This window comes from Caretta caretta, chromosome 2, assembly GCF_965140235.1.
Source record: "Caretta caretta isolate rCarCar2 chromosome 2, rCarCar1.hap1, whole genome shotgun sequence".
Lineage (NCBI taxonomy): Eukaryota > Metazoa > Chordata > Testudines > Cheloniidae > Caretta > Caretta caretta.
In genome coordinates this window covers 237,099,481-237,122,399 of record NC_134207.1, presented here as the reverse complement: position 1 = coordinate 237,122,399, position 22,919 = coordinate 237,099,481, and the positions used below count along the sequence as shown (strand labels likewise).

The 22,919-nt window shown below is 44.9% G+C and overlaps 1 protein-coding gene across 3 annotated transcripts in view; it reads left to right on the top strand.

Annotated features, from left to right (window-relative positions):
* MASTL (microtubule associated serine/threonine kinase like) overlaps positions 1 to 22,919 on the top strand; it is a 41,414-nt gene that overhangs the window by 16,976 nt on the left and 1,519 nt on the right. The window contains exons 9-12 of one of the 3 annotated variants that reach the window (XM_048837815.2): positions 1,243 to 1,381; positions 19,132 to 19,146; positions 20,855 to 20,968; positions 21,056 to 21,157. In XM_048837815.2, the coding sequence (XP_048693772.2) occupies positions 1,243 to 1,381; positions 19,132 to 19,146; positions 20,855 to 20,968; positions 21,056 to 21,157 (370 nt within the window). Of the gene's footprint in view, positions 1 to 1,242; positions 1,382 to 19,131; positions 19,147 to 20,854; positions 20,969 to 21,055; positions 21,158 to 22,919 lie in introns of those variants that run through there. The other 2 variants (XM_048837816.2, XR_012667266.1) reach the window with 2 other exon arrangements.

Here is a 22,919-nt window from a genome sequence, read left to right as displayed (position 1 = left end):
CAAGGTGGTCTTACAGATTTTTTTTTTTAAAATAATTTTAGACTATACGTTTAGGTATAGAATTTTTATGTAGTAAAACTGAATCCTGTAAAGTCAACCTAGTATTAAAATGGGACCTATGTGCCTTTCTGTGGGCAGGTTCTGTTGCTAATATGACAGTAAACATAGCGTACATTGGACTATTGCATCAAAGATAAAGTTAGGGATCAAGTGAGGTCTACATATCTGGGACTTACGGGAATCTCTATTCTGAAAAGTGATTATGTAACATACACTGTGTTTATTCAGTAGCATCTGCTTGTTTTAGTGGAAAAAAGTAAGATTTTACTCTGTCAATCGTTAAGTGCCAGAATAACTATGGAGAATGTATTGGATTATCTTCAAGCTCATGTCAACGGTTGTTAATGAAGTACTGTTTTAAGGCAATTAGTTGAAATCCAGTTGTCTTCAAATAATGCACTGTGCAGCTGCACTGGAAGTAAGACTCACATAGGTTTAACACTGGGCAGAATTTCACCTGCAGAATCTTTATTACTGAAGATTAATATATAGCTCAAAGAACCCAGCTTGACTTCCAGATCCCAGGCTGTCAACAGGGCAGACAACTTAAAAACAACAAAAGCCATATTACAAGTAAACAGAGTAAATCTGGGATGTAATAGCCATGGAATCCCATGATGCCAAATTCCAGTTTTTAGATGAGCGTTACAATTTAAGATATATTGAATACATATGCATATATATCCACTTTAGCCTGGTTATTGAACACACATTGCTAAAAGCTGAGGCTATCTGGACAATCCCCAGTATAAATTACCTTTGAGATTCATAGTGGGAGGAGTAATATTCTTTCATTTATTTAAGGAAAATTGCTTTCTATGACTCCATGACACTAGAGCAGTTGTTCATTTAGAATTCTCATTTATAGTGAAGGAATGAGACTCACTCATTCTTATGCTTTGGGATAGTTGAAATTCATTCAGCAAAAAAAGATGCAAAACCTGTTGCAGTTCTGACTGCAATTTGTTGTGTGAAGACTGGGCAATAAGCACACTTTTTGGAACTTGGAAATAAAATACTACTAATGTATAAGTTGTAAGACGTATCTTTGATTCATATGAATTATTTAAATCTTAAATTAATTGCAGTCCTAGCCAGTATTTTTACTGGGAGGGGAAATAGACTATTGGCTCTTTGTATAACATTTGTATATAAAATCTTTTCTCTGTTCTTTGGCATAAGACGCCTAATCGGGGAAATGCTGACACACCATATAGGACTCCAAAGAGTGTAAGAAGAGGGGCTGCTCCAGTGGAAGGTGAACGCATTTTAGGAACCCCAGACTACCTGGCACCTGAGTTGCTATTAGCAAAGCCTCATGGTAAGAAATATTTTTATAAATGCAAGAATGTGACTAATGTTTAAAACACATTTTTTAGACACTTGGGGCTGGATTTGTAAAGGTATTAAGGTGCCTAAAGATGCAGATAGGTGTTTAGGCGGATCTTCAAAAATGCGTAACTTCCATTGATTTCAAAGGGAGTTAGGTGCCAGGAGCTCTTGAAAATATACCTAGGTGTGCACCTATATGCATCTTTACATGCCTAAATACCTTTGAAAACCTGGCCCTTGCTCCTTAATTTTGGATTAGGCATTTGGATATTTTCAAAATCTAGTCCAGAATTAGAGGGATGTTGAAAAGTGGCTATTACAATCATATTTTCTCATAAAATAAGTTTCATTCCATTTATATCAGAGAGCCAACTTGTGGATTTAATGAAAATCATAAAAATACACATTGATTCAGTGCAGTATTTCCATTGAATATTCAGGCGGGCTGATTGCGTCACCATCTTTATTTTGAGTGAAAAAATGGTAACAGATTTGAAGACTTCTTAAAGGAAACAAAATATCACCTTACTAATCTGGACTAATTGGGGTCTGATCCAAGTCAATGGAAAGAGTGCCTCAGACAAATTGCAAATTAATCTTGCAAATTAGCAAGGAAGCAAACAAGCACAATTAAAAACAAAAAAACAAGGCTCGTGCATCACAAAATGTGTTGAATTCATTTGATGATTGTACTTTTATTTGCTATTGAATTGTATACTAGTAGATTTTCTGTAGTATATTTTGTAAAATTAATGAATTAGTGATTTCAGACCTCATATGGAACTCTGCTATTAAATCTGTATTGAGAAATAGGGAGACCATTAATTTGTGAATCACCACTTCATACATAAATGATAGTGAAGTTCTTCTACACAACTAAACTACATTGTTTCAGTACAATTAAAATACTAGTTATTCTTTTAACATTATAACTTAAATAGCTAAACAAATATTTCCTAAATAAGAATATGATGTAATACTTTGCACTTCTACTTTCACACAGTCTTCCATCTCCGGATCTCAGAACACCTTACAAACATTAAATCTCAACATCCTTATTATGCGGCATAATCTACACATTTAATGAAGGGGAAACTGAGATTCTTCTTTGAGTGCTTGCTCATGTCCATTCCATGATAGGTGTGCGTGCGTGCCACGTGCACAATTGCTGGAAATTTTTACCTTAGGGGTATCTGTAGGACCAGCTGTAGTGCCCCTGGAGCTGCATGTGTATGCACCAGTATAAGGGACGCTGCCAGCTCCACGCCCTCTTGAGTTCCTTCTTGCCGCCCATGATGGTTGCTTGGAATGATCCCTCATGCTCTTGCAATGCTTTCCCAGTGGTTTGGACTTTGTAGTCTATTGTATAGTAGTATATAGTTATTGGTCAGTATTAGTGTATATAGTGTGAATAGTGGTCCCTGTCGTTGAGGGACTCTCGTCCCAAGGGCTGGGCATGCCCCGGTCCCCAGGCTTCAAGTTATGTACCTCCTGCAGCAAGCCCATGCCAGTCAGTGACGTGCACTCTCACTGTCTAAGTGCCACGGGGAAACTTGTGTTAAAGAGAAGTGCCAGATTTGCAGAGGCTTCAGACCACGCACTCATGGAGGCAGCCCTCAGACCAGCCTTGGAGCCAAGTCGCTCTGAATCAGTGCTGAGCCCTTTGGTTTCCATGTGAAGTGCTGCACCAGCACCATGCTCTTCCCAGCACCGTTCTCCACCCCTGGTTCGAAGGAAGAAGTATAAGAAACACCAAGCCAAGAGAGGGTGCTCTGCAGTGCTGAAGAGGGACAAGTGGGAGTGGCTGACACAGTGAGACCCATGCCGGTCTGCTCATCCTCCCCAGAGCCATAATTGGCTCTGGCAACTCCACCTAGAGCACCATGTCCAGTCTGGGTCCCACTTCTGACTCCAGGGAGCAGTCATGGAACCTTGAGCCTACAGGCCCCTTTGACTCTTGTGGCTTTCCAGACAGCAAAGGATATGATGTCCCTCCCAATCCCACCCACCCCTCAAAGCCCCCTGCCAGCCAGGGCTACTGGGGATATAAGGGATCAAGAGTCGGTGCGCTCCATTGGAGCACTGACCATCATGGAACTATCCAGAGGAAAACCTTCCATGATCCTGCTGCAACGGTCTCCAACCTGTCGTCTGTCACTGGTTCCCCAGCACCGCCTGGAGACGGAAGCGGGTATGACGCTGCCATTGTCTCTGAGAGAATAATCCTCTTCAGAGTCTGAGGGGGAATCCTTCACCCTGCCGAAGAAGTACCAGTACGCAACCTACGCATCAGACTTCAGTACGGCCCCGCAGCTGGTGCTTGACCACCAGGCCACTGGCCAATGCAGTGGCAGTATTGGAACCCGTGGGAGTTTCCCTGGTACCGGGGCCCCCTTCCCATCATTCATACTCCGTGGTGTCCAAGAGGCGAGCCACTGTTTCGTCCCACCTGGCACTGGACCCTGACTCCACTACCAACCCCGTACAGTAATTCCTCACTTAAAGTCGTCCCGGTTAACGTTGTTTCGTTGTTACGTTGCTGATTAGGGAACATGCTCGTTTAAAGTTGTGCAGTTCTCCCTTATACCATTGTTTGGCAGCCGCCCGCTTTGTCCACTGCTTGCAGGAAGAGCAGCCCATTGCAGCTAGCTGGTGGGGGCTTGGAACCAGGGTGGACCAGCAGCCCCCCCATCAGCTCCCTGCTCCCCTAAGTTCCCTGTGCAGCAGCTGCCCAGCAGGCTACCAATTGCCGGCAGTTCAGCTGTCCCTCCCTCCTCTGCCATGTGCTGCTCCTGCCCTCTACCTTGGAGCTGCTCCCGGGAGCCTCTTGCTTGCTGTGCAGGGGAGGGAGGAAGAGGGGGACTAATGTCAGGGTGTCCCCCTCCCCCTATTCTTGCCCCCCACTTACCCCTTCTCCATACAGAACAGGGGGGAGACACAACAGGGTTCAGGATAGAGAGAGCTGGCCGCAGCTGCTGTCTCAACTTCCTAATCTTTTTAAAGGCAATGTACTTAGTGTGGTGTCAGCATACTTAAAGGGGCAATGCGCATCTCTCTCTCTCTCACTCACACAGGGTGTGTGTCTCTGTATCTGTCTGCCATGCAGTCTCCCCTCCCTCCATTCGTGCTGCCTTGTAGAGTGTGAGGCTACATTAACAACAATGTGTTAACCCTTGAGGGCTCAGCCGAATGTTAGTTCATTGTTTAGCAGTAAGGCATTCCCTGGGAAATGTCCCTCCCTCTTCCACCCTCTAACTTCATCACCTCAACCAAGCTTCACAATCATCATTGCTGTGTACAGTATTAAACTGTTTGTTTAAAACTTTGTATGGTGGGGTGTTAGGTTCCAGGGAAGCTAATACCCCCCATTTACATTAATTCTTAGGGAAAATTGGATTCGCTTAATGTTGTTTCACTTAAAGTCGCATTTTTCAGGAACATAACTACAACTTTAAGCGAGGAGTTACTGTACCAAGGTCCCAGAAGTGGCCCCAATGGAAGTGATGCAGGTGGAGCAGGAAGAAGCAGCCCCTCCTCCAGTACTAGCCTCTCCCTAGTCATCGCCATATGAGGTGATCGCAGGCCCTAGTAACCTCCTTCCACCAGATGACTTCAAGGCCCATCAAGAGCTCCTGAAACAGGTTGCTGCAAACTTGGGACTGAAAGCTGAGGAGCTGAAGGAGTCTGTGTACAGCTTAAGTGATAGCCTGGCTGCAGCGGCTCCCTCTGTTAATGAGGTGGCATTGGAATCTGTCAGAGTACTATGGCAGACCCCTTCATCTCTGCCCCATCTCAAAAAGGGCAGAGAAATACTATGTACCGACCAGCGGGTTCAAGTCCCTGTACTCGCTCCCATCACCCCCCCAGGGTCCTTGATGGTGTTGGCTGCAAACGAGCGGGACAAACAGGGCAGTTGAGCACTACCTCAAAAAATTGGACCGGTTCGGATGCAAGGTTTCTTCAACTGGCAGCCTCCAGCTAAATATCTCTAACCAGCAGGCATTGCTGGGGAGCTACGATTTTAACCTGTGGGACTCAATGGCCAAGTTCAAGGACTCCCTGCCACAGGAATCAAGGCAGGAGTTCATGGCCATCCTGGAGGAAGGCAAGATGGTGGCCAGGACCTCCCTCCAGGCAGCTCAGGATATGGCTGACTCAGCAGCCAGAACAATGGTGTCAGCGGTCACCATGAGGCGCTACTTGTGGCTCCAGTCATTGGGCATCATGAAGTGCAGCAGTCCATCCAGGACCTCTCCTTCAAGGATACCTCCCTGTTCTCCAAACAGACTGACTCCAACCTTCATGACCTCAAAGACTTCAGGGCCATGCTTTGTTCCCTTGGTCTTTACACTCACACTCACACTCACACTCTCAAGGAATTATTTCAGACCTCAGCAGCCTCCTAGGTTTCCAGCACCTCCAAGGCAAGAGCCCTATAAAATAAAGGCAAAGGGCTATAATGTCATCAACCCCTACCTTCTGCCTCCGCTTCTCAGTCAGGCTCACGTAGGTACTGCAGCGGGGCCAGGCAGGCCTTTCGAAGGTACACCCGAGGATGGTATATCAGACTCGGCTCCAAATCTATGCCCCCTTCCACCCAGTGTGGTCTTACATAACATCACACCGCTGAGTGATCAGCACTGTAACAGTCGGTTACACCCTCCCGTTTTCGTCCACCCCTCTCTCCCACCCCCGTCCTTCTTCAGACACCCTTCTCACAAACAGCTTCTCGTCTAGGAGGTGCAAGCCCTCTTATGTGTGGGACTTGTTGAGGAGGATCATAAAGATTTGAGGGGGGAGGGATTTTACTCCCAATATTTCCTAAACCTGAAAGCCAAAGGGGTCTACAGCCCATCCTGGACCTGTGTAGCCCAACAAATATATCAAGAAACTGAAGTTCCACATGGTATCCCTAATCTCCATCATTCCCTCCCTGGATCCAGGAGACTGGTATGCTGTTCTCGATTTGAAGGATGGTTATTTCCACATTTCCATTTTCTCTGGGAATGGGAGATTCCTCAGGTTTGTGGTGGGCCAACACCACTACCAATTCACCACGCTTCCCTTTGGCCTGTTGGCAGCCCCAAAAGTTTTCACAAAGTGTATGGCAGTAGTTGCTGTCTTCAGACATCGAGGAGTACAAGTCTACCCATACTTTGGAGATTGGGTAATCAAAGACCTCTCACAGGTCCAGGTTCGGTTCAGCACAGCATTGGCATAGTATGGGTCACCTTTCAGGCTCTGGGTCTGTTAATAAACAAGCAGAAGTCAACGTTGGTCCTGGTTCACAGAATAGAGTTCATCCGGGCAGTACTCAACTCCACCCGGCCAAGGTCTATTTACCAAGGCCAGATTCCGAACTATATCAGACCTGATCACCCAGCTCGCAGGCCATCCTTTTACAACTGCCCAGGTCTGCCTCAAACTGTTGGGTCACATGGTGGCATATACCTATGTGGTGCAGTGCACACGGCTATGATTCAGACCCCTACAGATGTGGCTGGAGTCAGTCTACTCCCTGGGCAGACACCACTTGGATTTGGTACTCACAATTCCACTGCCCCATCCTAGCTTCACTGACTTGGTGGAGAGACCCATGTTCTGTAATGAAGGGGGGATCCTTTGCCACCTGCATCTGTTGGTAGCCTTGGTTTTGGACATGTCAGACTTAGGGTGGGGAGCCCACCTCGACAATTTCAGGGTCTCTGTTGCAAGGAAAAACTCTTCCTGCCTGTAAATGTCAGGAAACTCAGGGCAATACGCTTGGCTTGCCAGGTGTTCCTTCCCCAAATCTCAGGCAGGGTGGTGGAGGTCTTGAGGGATAACACGGCCTCAACGTTTTACATTAACAAGCAGAGGGAAGCTCGCTCTTCAGCCCTGTGTCAAGAGTTCCTCCAGCTCTGGGACTTCTGTGAGAAGCACGCCTGTCATCTCAAGGTGTGTCACCTTATGGGAGCCTGGAATGCACGGGTCACCTCAGCAGGTGCTTTTTCTTTCACCATGAGTGGGCTCTTCACCCGGAGGTCACCAGTGTCTCATCTTCAGGAAATGGGGACCTCCCCAGTTGGATCTGTTCACCACCAAACAGAACGGGAAATGCCATCAGTTCTGTTCACTGTGTGGGCTCAGCAGGGGCTCCTTCTCTGATGCCTTCCTGCTCTCGTGGGCAGACTGCCTACTATGTGCCTTCCCACCGATCCCCTTGATTTACAAGGCCCTCTTAAAGATCAAGAGGGACAAGGTGAAGGTTATCCTGATAGCTCTGGTGTGGCCATGCCAACGTTGGTTCGGCATGCTTCTGGACCTCTCAGTGACAGCTCCACTTGCGCTCCCACACCATCTCAACTTGATTTCACAAGACCACGGCCAGTTGCTTCACCCTAACCTCGCCTCCCTGCACCTGGCTCGCATGGCTGCTGCATGGCTGAACCCTGAAGAGCAGGCCTGCTCAATACATGTTCAAGAAGTCCTGCTAGGTAGCAGAAAGCCTTCCACCAGGGCTACCTATTTAGCTAAGTGGAAACATTTCACTTGTTGGGTCTCCGAATGGAATCTTACACCATCCTGGTCTTCTCTGCAGTCTATCTTGGATTATCCGCTCCATCTAAACATCAAGGTCTGGTTCTCTCTTCTATTAAGGTTCACTTGGCAGCCATCTCGGTCTTCCACCCTCCAGTGCAGGGCAGATCAGAGTTCTCCCATGAGATGATGGTCCGGTTTCTCAAGAGCCTGGAAAGACTCTACCTTCAGGTTCGTGACCTGATTTCCCCATGGGACTTAAACCTGGTCATGTTGAAGCTCATGGGGACTCCTCCTTTGAGTCATTGGCATCTTATTCTTTACTGCTTCTCTCTTGGAAGATCACCTTCCTGGTGGTGATCACTTCGGCCAGAAGCGTCTCCAAGATCAAAGCACTGACATCAGAAGCCCTTATACGGTGTTCTTCAAGGACAAGGTCCAGCTGCGCCCCCATCTGACTTTTCCTACCAAAGGTGGTGGTGCAATTCCATAACAACCAGGACATTTTTCTGCCTGTCTTATTTCAAAATCTCACAAGACCACTGAGGAACGTCTGCGCCATACATTAGAGGTTAGATGGGCCCTGGTCTTCTATATCGAGAAAACTAAGTCCTTCCACAAGTCTATGCAACTCTTTGTAACAGTAGTGGAAAGGATGAGAGGGTTACTTGTATCATCCCAAAGAATCTTGTCCTGGCTAACCGCCTGTATCTGAGCTTGCTACAGTCAGGCAAAGGTCCCACCTCTGGCCATCGTGACCACTCTCATTCCACGAGAGCTCAGGCTTCGTCAGCAGCGTTCCTCATGCAGGTACCAATCCAGGACATCAGCAGAGCTGCAGCATGGTTGTCGATTCATACCTTTGCATCCAACTATGCCATCACACAATAGGACCGCGACCAGGCCAGTTTCGGGAGAGCAGTGTTGCAATCTGCATGTCCATGAACTCCAAGCCCACCTCCAGGGGTACTGCTTGTGAGTCACCTAGCATGGAGTATGCATGAGCAAGCTCTCAAAGAAGAAAAAAGTTACTAACCTTTCAGAACGATTGTTCTTTGAGTTGTATTGCTCATGTTCATTCCATGGCCCACCCTCCTACCCTGCTGTCGGAGTTACCAGCAAGAAGGAACTGTGAAAGTGCGGAGCTGGCAGCCTCCCTTTTACCGGCGCATACGTATGCGGCTCCAGAGAGCACTAGAGCTGGTCCTATGCATGCCACTAAGGGAAAAAACTCCAGCAACTGTGCACGCGGCACACACACACCTAGCATGGTTACAAAAGATTAGTAACCATTTTTTCAGAATGATTTACTGAAGACCATGCAGGAAATCTATGCAGACCTAGGAATAGGAACCACTGGTGAAATCCAAGCCCCATTGACTTCAGTGGAGCCAGGTCTTCAACCCAGAACTCTTTACTCTCTAGTGCTTTACCTAAATACCATCCTTCCTCAAAATATTTTTAGGTTTGGTTAAATTAGCTGTTGAACCAACTGTTAATTTATAGAACTTGCCTTGCAATTTGAAGCAGTCCTGATTTCCATTTTTCTAGTGGTAAAGCAAAATTCCAGCCCAACTTTACATAATAAAATTGACAAGAAGGGGGAGCTTCCTGTTCAGTTATTCTTTTTACTTAAAACACTTAGTATGATTTACTCTTTGTAATTCGAGTATATTTTACACTGGCATTTTTTTTAAAGGTACTGACCTATAAAATTGTTTCTTTAAAAATGTAAAGATTAGCTTTCCAATACATAGTATTAATGAGGCATCTTCATTGTTTGTTTACTTTTATCCCATATAGTTGGAGACCCAATAAAATTCTGTCTGGCTTCTGCTACTGGTATTTGTAGAGTTCTCCAAGTTAGAGGGTGAAATGAGTTAACAAGCAGAAACTAAGAAAGATATGTTCTTCTTTGAGTGCTTGCTTATGTCGATTCCAAGTTGGGGGGGGGGGTGGGGGGGTGAGTGGGGGTGTGTGTGTGTGCTGCGTGCACAGTCATCGGAAGGTTTTTCCCCTAGTGGTACCTATTGGGTTGGCTGTGGAGCCCCCTGGAGTTGCACCTTTATGGCGGCGTATATAGGTCCCTACCGACCCACCACCTCCTCAGTTCCTTCTTAACACCCGTGATGGTCATCGGAGCTGCTTCTCTTTCTCCTATGACAAGTGATTTTTTTTGTATCCTGTAAATAATTAGTGTTGTAAAAATAGTATTATAGTAAGTTAGATAAGTTCCTGTTTAGGGTCCCCCACCACCATGTTCTTCCCCTCCCAGGGACCAAGGCATGCCTTGGTCTCAAGGGTTCAAGGATGCTGGTCCTGCCGGAAGCCTATGCCCAGAGGCAACCCCACAACTCTTGTTTAAAGTGCTTGGTAGAAGCCCACCAGACCAACAGGTGCAAAATCTGTAAAGGCTTCCACCCAAGAACCCAAAAGGAGAGGGACTTTAGATAAAAATTGCTTCTCCTGGAGTCAGCTCTCCATCCTCAGCTGGCTCAGCCCGTGTCAGACCCGAAACAAAGCACTTTGGTGCAGAGCGCACCGGCCTCCATGAGAGAGCCTGGGGTACTGAAGAGGGACTTGGGGTCTAGAGATCCTCAACACCGCCACTCTCTGGCACCGAAGACCTCCAGTGCGGTTACTCAGCACCACTTGCATTCGCTGGTGACGCACAAGAAGCAGAAGAAATCCGATAGAGGACATTTGCCCACAACTAGAGCAGTGGAGCGTGAAAGCGTTTAGTGAAATACATCCCGTGCTGGGACATTCAGCTCCTGCTCCAGTTAACCGGCACCATCAACTCTGGCCTCGCAGGGAAGTCCTTCGACTCTGGTGCTGGTGGACTCCCCTGCACGGGAGAGCCAGGTGGAGGAGTTGGATCTTCGTTCTACCCTGGACACATTCGAAGCAGCCAGGGACCTCATAGCTATGACAGCTTCACAGTCCCCGGCACCGCAGAGAAACACTGTGCCTTCCAAGGGCAAACTGGCCATGATGCAGCACCAGTCACCTTCCCTTCGGCACCACTCCCCGCCACTGCCTCATTTGGCACTGCCATGGTCACCGAGAACAGAGTCCTCTTCAGATTCAGAGGCGGAATCATATGTGTCGAAACAGAGCCAGCACCAATTGAGACAGGAGAAGGGGCACCAGTTCCCTATGATGCCCTGGCCACCGCAATGGACCCTGTGGACATACCACCAAGCCCAGGGACCAGGCTCTCTGTTGGTCACCTCAGAAAGGTGGGCTCCTCCGACATCATCAATAGCCAGGGTGGATTTGATTTAAATCCAATTGATTTAAATGACTAGTCAGGAAGACTCGATTTAATCATGGATTTCTACATAAAAGTGCGTTCTTGGTGGTGGTTATAACCTTAATACATATTCTTCACAACTCGGAGATAGATGTAAGTTTCATTTTTAGAAGGTACACTACATTTTTTAAGTGACTTATTTTGAAAAGTTTTCAGATTAGTTTTACAGCTATATCAGAAAATGAATTATTGTTTAGTTATTTCATTTACCAAAGATAATTGAAGCAGATAGTTCATCTCCCAATGACTTCATAAATAGCTCCAATTCAACAGGTTAATCATTAATATTTGGAGGATTTTCTTGCCATGCTGTATTAGGAGGAGAACATCACCAGACAGATATTTAAATTGTTTTATTTAATTAAAACAATGTTATGTATTCTGGATATTTTTTCTTCAACAGCAAACATATAATATTTTAACAAAACAAGCATATGAATTTTTGAATGTAGTTTAAACATTCAAGTTTTTTAAAATCAGGTTTGTTTTTTGTTAAAATTGTTTTTAACTAAAATAATTAAATGAAATATTTAATATATAAATCAACTGTGTCAGCGAGGTTAATGTATAAATATATATATTAATCAACTGTGTCAGCCAGGTCAACGTGAGAAACTTAAAATATTGGTTTCTGCAGCTAACTCAGTCGTCTTCACCTTTCATTTTCCTATTTGTTCATTATCTGGAAAAGAAAAAAGCTTTCTTGCTTTTTCAGGTCCCAAACTATTTCTCAATTTGGAATGAATTAGCCCAAAGGAAGAAAATATTCTTTCTACACGGGCAGAAGAAGCTACTGCTGTTAAAAGGTGGCAACGCGACCTGATTTTCAGTGGCACTCACACTGCCCAGGTCCTGGCCACCAGTCTGGGGGGCTCTGCATTTTAATTTAATTTTAAATGAAGCTTCTTAAACGTTTTAAAAACCTTATTTACTTTACATACAACAATAGTTTAGTTATATGTTATAGACTTATAGAAAGAGACCTTCTAAAAACATTAAAATGTATTATTGGCACGCGAAACCTTAAATTAGAGTGAATAAATGAAGACTTGGCACACCTTTCTGAAAGGTTGCCGACCCCTGCTTTAAAAAATCATCAAACATATATTTCTTGAATGGTTCACTCTTCGCTCTGAAGTTTATTATAGTTGGCATTATGGAGGGATGATTGCTCGATGTCCATGTCCTAGCCAACTCCCCTTCTTCAGCAGTTAAGGTTTCATCCGGGTACCGAGTATTGAGAATATTTGCAAGAAAATGAGCTGCAGATAGTGCTTGTCCCGTTCTTTTTTTTAATGCTTGTAATTTAACTCTTGTCATTGCATATTTCTCTTTTTAAGATCTCACTCAGTTCCTTCCAAATTTCAACAGCGTCAGCAATAAAAGAGCTATTTCCCCGCATTTTATTCAAGTCTACAGAAATAGGCTTCAGAGTACTCAGCATGTGTTCAACATTTCTCTTGCGCCCAATGTTGAGAACTTTGGCTGTGACCGTGCCATCCATTTTTTCACAATTTTGTTCACAAACTGACATCAGATTAGGCCAGTTCTCGATATTGTGCTCAAAACAGTCCACTCCTGAGTTCCAGCGCACGTCTTGTGGGAGAGTTAGCTTGGTTCCTCCCACTTCTTTCAGAGCAGCTGCTGCAAAGTGGTTGTTATGGAAGTAATTTGCAATTTCAAAAACATTAGCCTTTATTTCTGGAACACCAAAATCTTTGGCTAGGAGGTGCATCAAATGAGCACTGCAACCGTATGTTATTAACTTGGGACTCTCTTCACTCTCTTCAAAATAATTTCTTCTCATCCTGGATACATTTGCAGCATTGTCTGTGACCAAGTTGTGTACTGGACATTTGCATTTTTTTCCCCCCAAAGTTTGTTATAGCTTTTACTGCTGCTACTTGTAAGTATTCTGCTGTGTGTGCATTTCCTGATGTATCAATTGTTTCTGCAAGGAAGACATTCCTTTCTTCTGTTGTCACACAAGCACATACAACAGGGTCATTGTGGACATTGCTCCACCCATCAAGACTCAGGTTAACAATTGCACCCTCTAGACCTTTAGCACACTGCTCAATTTCTCTTTCATACACTTTATCCAGCAATTTGCCTGTAACATCTGCTCTGTTGGGTGGACTGTATCCTGGTCTTACTGACTAAACCATGTTAATGAAGTGTGGGTTTTCAATCAAATGGAAAGGAGAGTTTGTTGCATAAACAAACCGGGCAATTTTTTCATCAATTATCTCTTTGTAATCTGCTGGTTCTTATCACAAATTTATCTATGGTTGTTTCTGGATGATGGAGATTTTTTTTTCTTTCTGCTACAGGTGATATACTGTGGCTATGTGACATACATGATGTGACTGAAACACTATCATTGGAGATAACTCTGAAACTATAGAAAATGATGGTGATCTTGAAGGTGGATAGTCTTCAGAATCCTGTATGTTGAGGATCGATTCTCCTAATTAAATAACTGCATTGACTTATTTTGTTTATTATTACCATACTGCTCATTTAGTATTACTCATTGCATTCACTGACACTCAGTACTACTTTAAAGGTGAAATTGTAAAAGGAAGATCTACCTATTTCAGCTATTTATTTTTTATCACAACTGCATCTAAAATTGTAGTACATGAGAATTCAAGAATAGTCCAGAAGGAAGACAGGCAGTCCTTAAGAAAGAAGTATGAAATAAAAAAGTTTACCAATCTGAAGATCCTGCATGTTCAGACATGTTCCTTTCATCATCTTCAATGCAGCTCCCTCCTGAGAAGGAACACTTCTTATGATGTTTCATTCAGGCAAGCAGCTCTTGCATTTCTTTCTTGCATGGTTTGCATTTTGCACGCATGCCTTTCTTACCCTCAGGTAGAGGAACTTCATTAAAATATTCTCAAACTGGGTCTCTTTTACAGTCTGCTGCCATTATAGGTTTTCCCTTCTAGTGAGAGAATAGTATGGTAGATCTCAAATCAATCAAGGCTACACTCAAAGACCTCTAGACTTCTGGAATATGCTGCTCAAACAGTTTCACTTTTGTTTCTACTGCCTGTCCCTCGCTTCTCACACTTATCTCCAGATGACTTCTCCTTGTCCGGATCTATTCCACCCCCAACAATCTTCTATTCACTGAACTTTTTGAAACTTTGCACTTTTAGAGAGAGGTAAGGGGTTGACTCTGTGTATACAAATTTGCAGAGGGACAATTCAGGTCTGTTATTTCTCACCTCTACATATTATTTATTTTAAAATATTTTTGCTGTTAACAAGCATGTTATCTCTGGAGACACAAATCTACAGTTTGAGAACTGCAAAACTAAGCATCTGCGATGGTATCTTCTAGACCAGTGGTTCTCAAAGCCAGTCCGCAGCTTGTTCAGGGAAAGGCCCTGGCGGGCCTGACCGGTTTGTTTACCTGCTGTGTCCGCAGGTTCGGCCGATCGCGACTCCCACTGGCCACGGTTCGCTGCTCCAGGCCAATGGGGGCTGAGGGAAGGGCAGCCAGCACATCCCTTGGCCCGCGCTGCTTCCCGCAGCCCCCATTGGCCTGGAGCAGCGAACCGCGGCCAGTGGGAGCTGCGATCGGCTGAACCTGTGGACGCGGCAGGTAAACAAACCAGTCCGGCCCGCCAGGGCCTTTCCCTGAACAAGCGGCGGACCGGCTTTGAGAACCAGTATTCTAGACTGAGCACTGAGTCCCATTGGGTAGATAGAAAAATTAACCTAAATAATCTATACAGAAGCCTTTGGAACCCCATAAAATTGGGTCCTTAATCCATGGACTATTGGAACTCATTTACAAAACTTTTCTTAAACGTTACATGAATATATTGTCTCATACTATAGAATTAGAATTTATAATCCCTATTCCATGATGAGATCTTTGAGCTATAATGTATCTTAATTAAAACTATCTTTAGATAGGTTTTTTCAAAAAGCTTTCATCAAAAAAATACGATTTTAAATTAAAAAAATCTTTAAAAAAAAAAAATCAATGATTTTTTTATCTACCCTGTCGATAGTTCAAGAACCACCACAGGGCTGAGAAGGCAGCACTGAGGCTGGTGCCATCGTTGGCACCATGCAAGAGGCATCAGCGTAAAATGATTTCCGTGAACTGCAGGGACAAGAGGACCCGGTTCCGCTACGAGCATCTTCCCCTGACAAGGCGGTGGTGGGCTCATCTGCCACATTGCCATCTATGGACAACAGAGCCCACCAGGAACTACTCAGGAGAGTGGCTCAGAACTTGGGCCTCCAGGCAGAGGTGGTGTCGAAGGAGATGGACCCTATGGTGGATATCCTGACCCCTGAAGGTCCTTCAATGATGGCCTTACCCCTGATTAAGACTATCCAAAACACCACCAATACTCTATGGCAGACACCCACCTCTCCGTCTCTCCCCGTCCCAGCCAAAGGGGTTGAGAGTACTTTGTATCTGAGGGGTACGAATACCTATTTACTCCCCCTCAGCCGGGCACATTAGTTGTGGCGGCCGCAAATAAAAGAAAGAGGTCAGGGCAGTAGGGACCAACGCCCAAATGTAAAGATGCAAAGAAGCTGGATATCTTCAGCCATAAAGTCTATTCTACTGAGGGCTCCAACTTCGCATTGCGAATCAGCAAGCGGTCCTCATCCGCTACCATTTTAATTCTTGAAACATTCTGACCAAGTTTAAAGAGTTGCTTCCAACTGATTCGAGGCCAGAGTTCAGGGGCATCCTCGACGAGGGCAAGGTCCTAGCAAGAACCTCTTTGCAAGCCTCTCTAGACTCAGTGAACTCGGCAACTTGTACTATGTTAATTGCAGGCTTTGGGCCTCCTGCACAAGGTCCAGAAAACAATTCAGGACTTGCCCTTCAAAGGATCAGGGTTGTTCTCGGAGCAAACGGACTCCAAGCTCCAGAGTCTTAAAGACTTGTGAGCAACGCTAAAATCTTTGTGGCTTCATAGATCCACAAAGGAAATGTTTCAGACTGCAACCTCCCCCACACTTCTATCTTGCTCATCGTAGGCAGGATTACAGCAGGAAGTGTGGCAGGAATAATAGGCAAAGGCCACCTCAGCCCTTTTCTAACCAAGACCAGGGCTTGGTGATGCAGTTTTTGGCCCCCAAGCAAAACTTAAGATGATACCCCACTGCCCTGGTGCGAAATTGCCTGAAGCTGCTCAGTCATATGGCCGCTTGTATGCATGTAGTACAGCATGCGAGACTACAGCTCTGGCCTCTTCAGGCCTGGCTTGCTTCAGTGTACAGACCAAACAGAGGCCACCTAGAAAAGATAATCACACTTCCTCCATTAGTTATCGAGTCCCTCCTATGGTGGCTCAACTCACAAGTAGTGTGCATAGGAGTACCCTTTTCCAGGCCCTAACTCTCGCTGTGTCTAGTTACAGATGAGTCAGCGATGGGATGGGGGGGCACACTTAGGACTCAAGGCCTCTGATCCCAAACAGAAGTTTAGCTGCACATCAACATCAGGGAGCTAAGAGCAGTTCGCCTTGCTTGCCAGATGCTCTAGACCCATCTGGAGGGCAGATGTGTGTCAGTATTGACCAACAATACAACAATGATGTTCTATATAAACAGACGGGGTGCTCACTCCTTTCCTCTATGCACCTGGCCACCATCTTGGCTTTCCATCCAGGTTCAGCTGGCTGATCAGTTTTTGCTAACCCCATGGTCGGCCGCTTCCTCAAAGGACTGGATAGACTGTACCCTCAAGTAAGGCAACCGATGCCCATGTGGGATCTCAACCTAGTGCTATTAAAACTGATGGGGCCTCCCTTTGAGTCCCTAGCAACATGCTCACTCCTTTACCTTTCCTGGAAAATAGTGTTCCTAGTGGCTATCACTTCAGCCAGGAGAGGGTCTGAGCTTAAGACCCTGACTTCTGAGCCTCCATATACTGTCTTCTATAAGGACATGGTGCAGTTGCGACTCCACCTGACCTTTCTCTCAAAGGTGGTTTCCCAATTCCATGCAAACCAGGACATATTTTTCCCAGTTTTCTTTCCTAAACCTCACGCCAGCAACCGGGAGCGAATGCTTCACGCCCTGGATGTCAGGTGAGTGCTAGCCTTTTACATTGAAAGAGTGAAGACATTTTGAAAATCAACACAACTCTTCGTTACAATTGTGGAGTGGATTAAGCGACTTCCAGTGTCATCCCAAAGAATTTCTACATAGATCACGGCTTGTATCAGGGCATGCTACGACCCAGCAAAGATACCTGTCCCTTCACTGACAGCATACTCCACAAGGGCACAAGCATCCTTGGCAGCGTTCCTAGCACAGGTTCCCATTAAAGACATCTGCAGGGCAGCAACGTGGTCGTCATTCCACACCTTTACGTCGCATTACTCCATTAAACAGCAGGCTAGAGACGATGCTGCATTTGGCAGAGCGGTGCTGCAGTCTGCGACTCGCTGAACTCTGACCCCCTCCTCCTAGGAGATGCTTGGGAGTCACCTACTTGAAATTGACATGAGCAAGCACTCAAAGAAAAATGGGTACCTACCTTCTTCTAACTGTTGTTCTTCGAAATGTGTTGCTCATGTCCATTCCAAGACCCACCTGCCGACCTCTCTGTTGGAACAGACTGGCAAGAAGGAACTGAAGAGGTGGTGGGTTGGCAGGGACCTATATACACCGCTATGAAGGCACGATTCCAGGGGGCTCCACAGCCGACCCAACAGGTACCTCTAGGGTAGGGGGTCTCAAACGCAAATGACCACGAGGGCCACATGAGGACGAGTACATTGGCCCGATGGCCGCACCACTGACCACCCCCCAACCGGTTTCCTGGCCCCATCCCCACTCCACCCCTTCCCTGAAATCCCCATTCCAACCCCTTCCCTGAAATTCCCACCCCAACTCTGCCCCCGGGAGGGGTGCGGCAGGGCGCTCAGGGCAGGGGATCGGGGTACAGATGGGGTGCGGCAGGCGGCTCAGGGCAGGGGGTTGGGGTGCAGGAGGGGTGTGGCAGGTGGCTCAGGGCAGGGGGTTGGGGTGCAGGAGGGGTGCAGCAGGCGGCTCAGGGTAGGAGTTTGGGGTGCAGGGTGTGTGCGGGGTGTGGCAGGGGGCTCAGGGCAGGGTGTTGGGGTGCAGGAGGGGTGTGGAGTGTGGGAGGGGGCTCAGGGCAGGGGGGTCGGCTGCAGGAGGGATGTGGGGTGCAGCAGGGGGCTCAGGGCAGGGGGGTCGGCTGCAGGAGGATTCGGGGGGTGGGTCCAGCCCTGCGCACACCGAGGGAAGGGCAGGCTTCCTGCCCGGCCGCCTGCCCGCCTTGCCCAGCACGCACCAGGGGCAGAGCAGGTTCCTTGCCTGCCCGCCCCCCCAACGCCGCTTCGGGAAGCAGCTGAGACCTGGGTTGGGGGGCACAGGGGTTTGTGTGTTGCCCTGGCCGCTCCTCCAGGTACCTCCCCAGAAGCTCCCAAGCTCCGGACCAGAGCCGCTCTTGGTAAATGCTGGGGGAGGGCGGGGGTGCCGCGGGAAGCTGGCAGGCCGCAGAAAATAACCCCGCGGGCCACGTGTTTGAGACCCCTGCTCTAGGGGAAAAACCTTCCAATGCCTGTGCATGCGGCGCAAACACACCTACTTGGAATGGACCTGAGCAACACATCTCAAAGAACAACAGTTAGGAGGAGGTAGGTAACCATTTTTTTTATTTTTATTTTTATTTTTTTGCTCCTCTCCAAATTTCCTAAAGCATATTTAGGTTAACCCCTTTTTTAAAAAACAGTGTTTGTAGTTAGTGACTTAAAGTACCACAGTATATTAAAGCAATGAGCAAGAATTAAAATACTTCTCCAGTGTCAAACATAATTGATAATATTTAAATGAATGTGTGCAATAATCTTACTATGGTTAACTAATTGTTTTTTTACATGCAGGGATTCTGATGTCTGGTGAGTTTGACTATAAAGGAGTGTTCAACTAAACTATGAACAGTCAAAGTATAACTAGATCACATTTTTTGAGTGAAAGTTATGTGGCTAAATAAATTGCACCTGAAACTCTATATAGCAATAAGAGAACCACATAATAATGCATGATGCTACAAGAGACTCAAGTTATAGAGAAACTTTAGTCTCCCTGTTACAGGCCACTGGAGGCTATGCTTACACCCTTCAGATGAAAGTCACTGCACACCACTTCTAAACACCTTCTCGCTATCTGGAAGTAAGCCACAAAAGTTAAATAAAATTGGAGGAGATGATGGTGAAAAATGATCATTCAGGATGATTGGTTGGGTTAAAATTCTCAGCCTTTCTGGGACAGCTCATAGTGTCTGTTCATTTATGTGGTTAAAAAGGTAGAGACGCCAAAGAACTGCATTTGGCTTTCTTGCCACAAAAATAGATGATAGGAATTAATTTCTACTTAAAAGGTTATGATAAGACTATTAAAATGTCTCTAGACCATGAAACATTTTCCTTAGTATTTTGTCCAGAGTTGTGATCTTATTAGACTTTGACTTGTTTGTAATTTTTCCCAAACATCCAAGTATACTGGATGTAGTAGATGGGATCTCATTGCTTTAGTGTGCGGAGCTGGGAGAGGTGCTCGGATTGCTGTGTCCAGCAGGGAAACTTTATAACTGACCTATCTGGTTTAGTAAGACTACAATAGGTTAGAAACATAGGAAAGTTAAAATTATCAAAAGTATTTCCTTTCTACCATGGAGGTGATCTTTTGAAAAAACTTTTTTTTACAAGCCTGGATTTCTGTGTAAACCAGTTTTTGCACCAAGTGAATCCTGTATTCTTTATAAGGTGGATTGGGCATGGCTTAAAGATGCAGAAAACAGAATGCATGTAGCTCTTTGACTAGTGGTGTCTGAACTGCTTTGCCTGCTTGTTTAAGTGAGTTGACTGCATATGTTCGGCAAAGGCTGTACGAGTCCCAGAAAAAACTGTTTAGAAACACATGAGAGCAGATAAGTAACTTTGCATTGCTGTAATGAACTTTAGCACAGTAGAACATTAATCCATTTTCTTGCATGCTGGCTCATCTCTGCAGGCTGTGCTCAATATTGGCAGAAACGGGTTTAGGTTATTGAAAATAAAATGTCAATATTTTGCGCCTGTGGAGTCGCATCAAGCAACTGAAGTGATAACGTAATATGTGGAATTACAAGGTTCACTCAGTCTTGCGTTCCAGAGGAGCTGAGAAATTACCAGTGACTGTCTCCTACCACAAGAAAACACTTTATATGAGAGAGGCTATAGACACTCTCAGACTAACTTGTACAGGAGTTTGCAATTCTGCTATTCTTACACTCTTCTGCCCACAATAAATGTTACTCTGAATATTAACATGAAGCTACGAACATAGTGACTTTTTAAAATAAAAATCCTCCTATAGTAAACCATTTTAAATCTCCTGCCACAATTATCAGAGTACAACTTGTGTTTTGTCTGTTTCTCAGTATTTCATAATAAACTTCCTTTCCAAAAAGCTTTTCAGGATTTGTAATTTTTTCAAAATTCTGCCACTTTAGGCTTTAAATGATTTTATTTGCAAGTGTTGTTGATCCTTCATGCATAAGTTATAGTACAGCTTATTCAGCAACTTCCTTCTTATGCTAACTGCCTGGCTTTCTCACTTATTCAGGTCCTGCAGTAGATTGGTGGGCTCTCGGAGTTAGTTTGTTTGAGTTTTTAACTGGAATTCCACCCTTTAATGATGAAACACCACAACAAGTCTTCCAGAACATTTTGAAAAGAGGTAATTGATTTTCTCATCAAAACTGATTAATTGAAAGTTGGCTGTGCTATTTGAACTGCTGACAAATCTGTGTCTTTCTGTTTGTAGATATTCCTTGGCCTGAGGGTGAAGAAAAGTTGTCCAGTAATGCCCAAAATGCAATAGATACTCTTTTAACCATTGACACTACAAAGCGAGCTGGACTGAAGGGTCAGTATTTATTAAACTTTTTTCGTTTTACTTTTGTGATAAATTGCATATTTCAAAATGTCACGGTCCCTGCTTTGGCACTGGGCTTGAGTGCTAGAATATGTTGCAAATTATGGTATCCACTATGCTACTGGTGTAGACTTTGTGCTAATAAAAGGTTTTATGCTGTTGAATAAGGAAAGCAAATAATGATTTTTTACTTTGTTATATATTCACGCTACTTCATTCATGTGTAACTTTCCAAAGTGCAATCTATCCAACTCTTACTGAAAACAGATATTTAGTGTCCAATTTGTCTGTCCTCCCAACAAAAGATTGTTGAGCTCTTGTTAGTGTATTGCCTGGCATTATAACCCAATTGCTTTACATCGATCTTAGAAAAAGGGGGAGAAATCCTTGGAGAGGAACAATTGCCTTTGAGACCTCTGGAAGGATTAAGTAGAGTCAAATTAAAGTGATGATCCCTAACAAGAACCAATGGCTGGAAGTTGATGGCAGACAAATTCAAACTAGAAATAAGTTTTTACACAATGATGGTGATTTAACATTAGAACAAATTACTGAAGGAAGTGGTGGATTCTCCATCTCTTGATGTCTTTAAATCAAGACTGGATGCTTTCTGGAAAATAAGCTTTAGCCAAACACAAATTATTGGATTAATTACAGGGATAGCTGGATGAAATATAATGGCCTTTGATCTACAGGAAGGTAGACTAAAAGATCTAATGGTTCCTTCCGGCCTTAAACTCTATTGAGACTTGCAGTTGTACCTCTTTAGCTGCATTGAACGCCATTCAAAGATAGGCCAAGATGTCTACTGTTATGTCATTTTCCTGAGATCAGCTGCCATTGCAATTAATAATACATTCCCTGTCATAACATAGTCAGAAGCCTGACTGGTTGAGGAATCCAAGGAACTTGACTGCCTCATGTGGTGCTGCTGGCCTGCCACAATCACTTCAGTGATATTTTCAGATGAGAAGTTAAGGTAAAGGCTTTAGTTTCAAGAACACTAGTGTCCAAAGTTTTTGTTCCTTGATAAAGGGTTGGACTGCAGCTTATTGCCAGTATCTCTCCCTTTTAAGGGAGACATTAACAATCCTCTAATAAAGGGTCCAGGCATTCTCCCAGCCTTTTAGCTTTAAAGCAGAGTCCTCAAATTTTTGACATATAAAAGTTCTATTTCTCTGACATCAACTTGCCCACATTTCACACATTGTATTTTGTTATACATTTGGTAACCTGGCTAGTACTTGACAATATGTGTGTAGAGGAAGAGTTCGAAAGTTTCTTCTAGGGTGACTCAAGACATCTCACATGATGAAGGTAGAGTAGGCTAACAGATGTTCTTTCAAATCAGAGGAATCAGATTGGAGGAGGGAGCCCTGCTAGTGAATCACCAATCAGATTACAGGATTTTCTGATTATCCTGCCTCCAGCAGCTGGGGAGGAGGAACTCCATTGTCTGTGGTCTCTTGATCAAACTAGAGTAGGTTTTCAAATAAGTGGAATTAAAATTTGTCTCTGCAGATGCCCTATCTTGGAAAGAGATTTTTTCCATTTCTTGTATGATGGCCATTCTATCACATTTCTTACAACCTCCTTTGATCCAGCATCTGTGCCAAATGTAAAATTGCTCTCTCTATAACTGAGGAAAAGGTTAGCTTGCATGGGAGTAATCTGATCCCACTGGGAGTTGTTGGCTGACTTTCCCACACAGTAGTATCTGATAAACCACCACTCTTTCAGTCAGTCTTAAAAG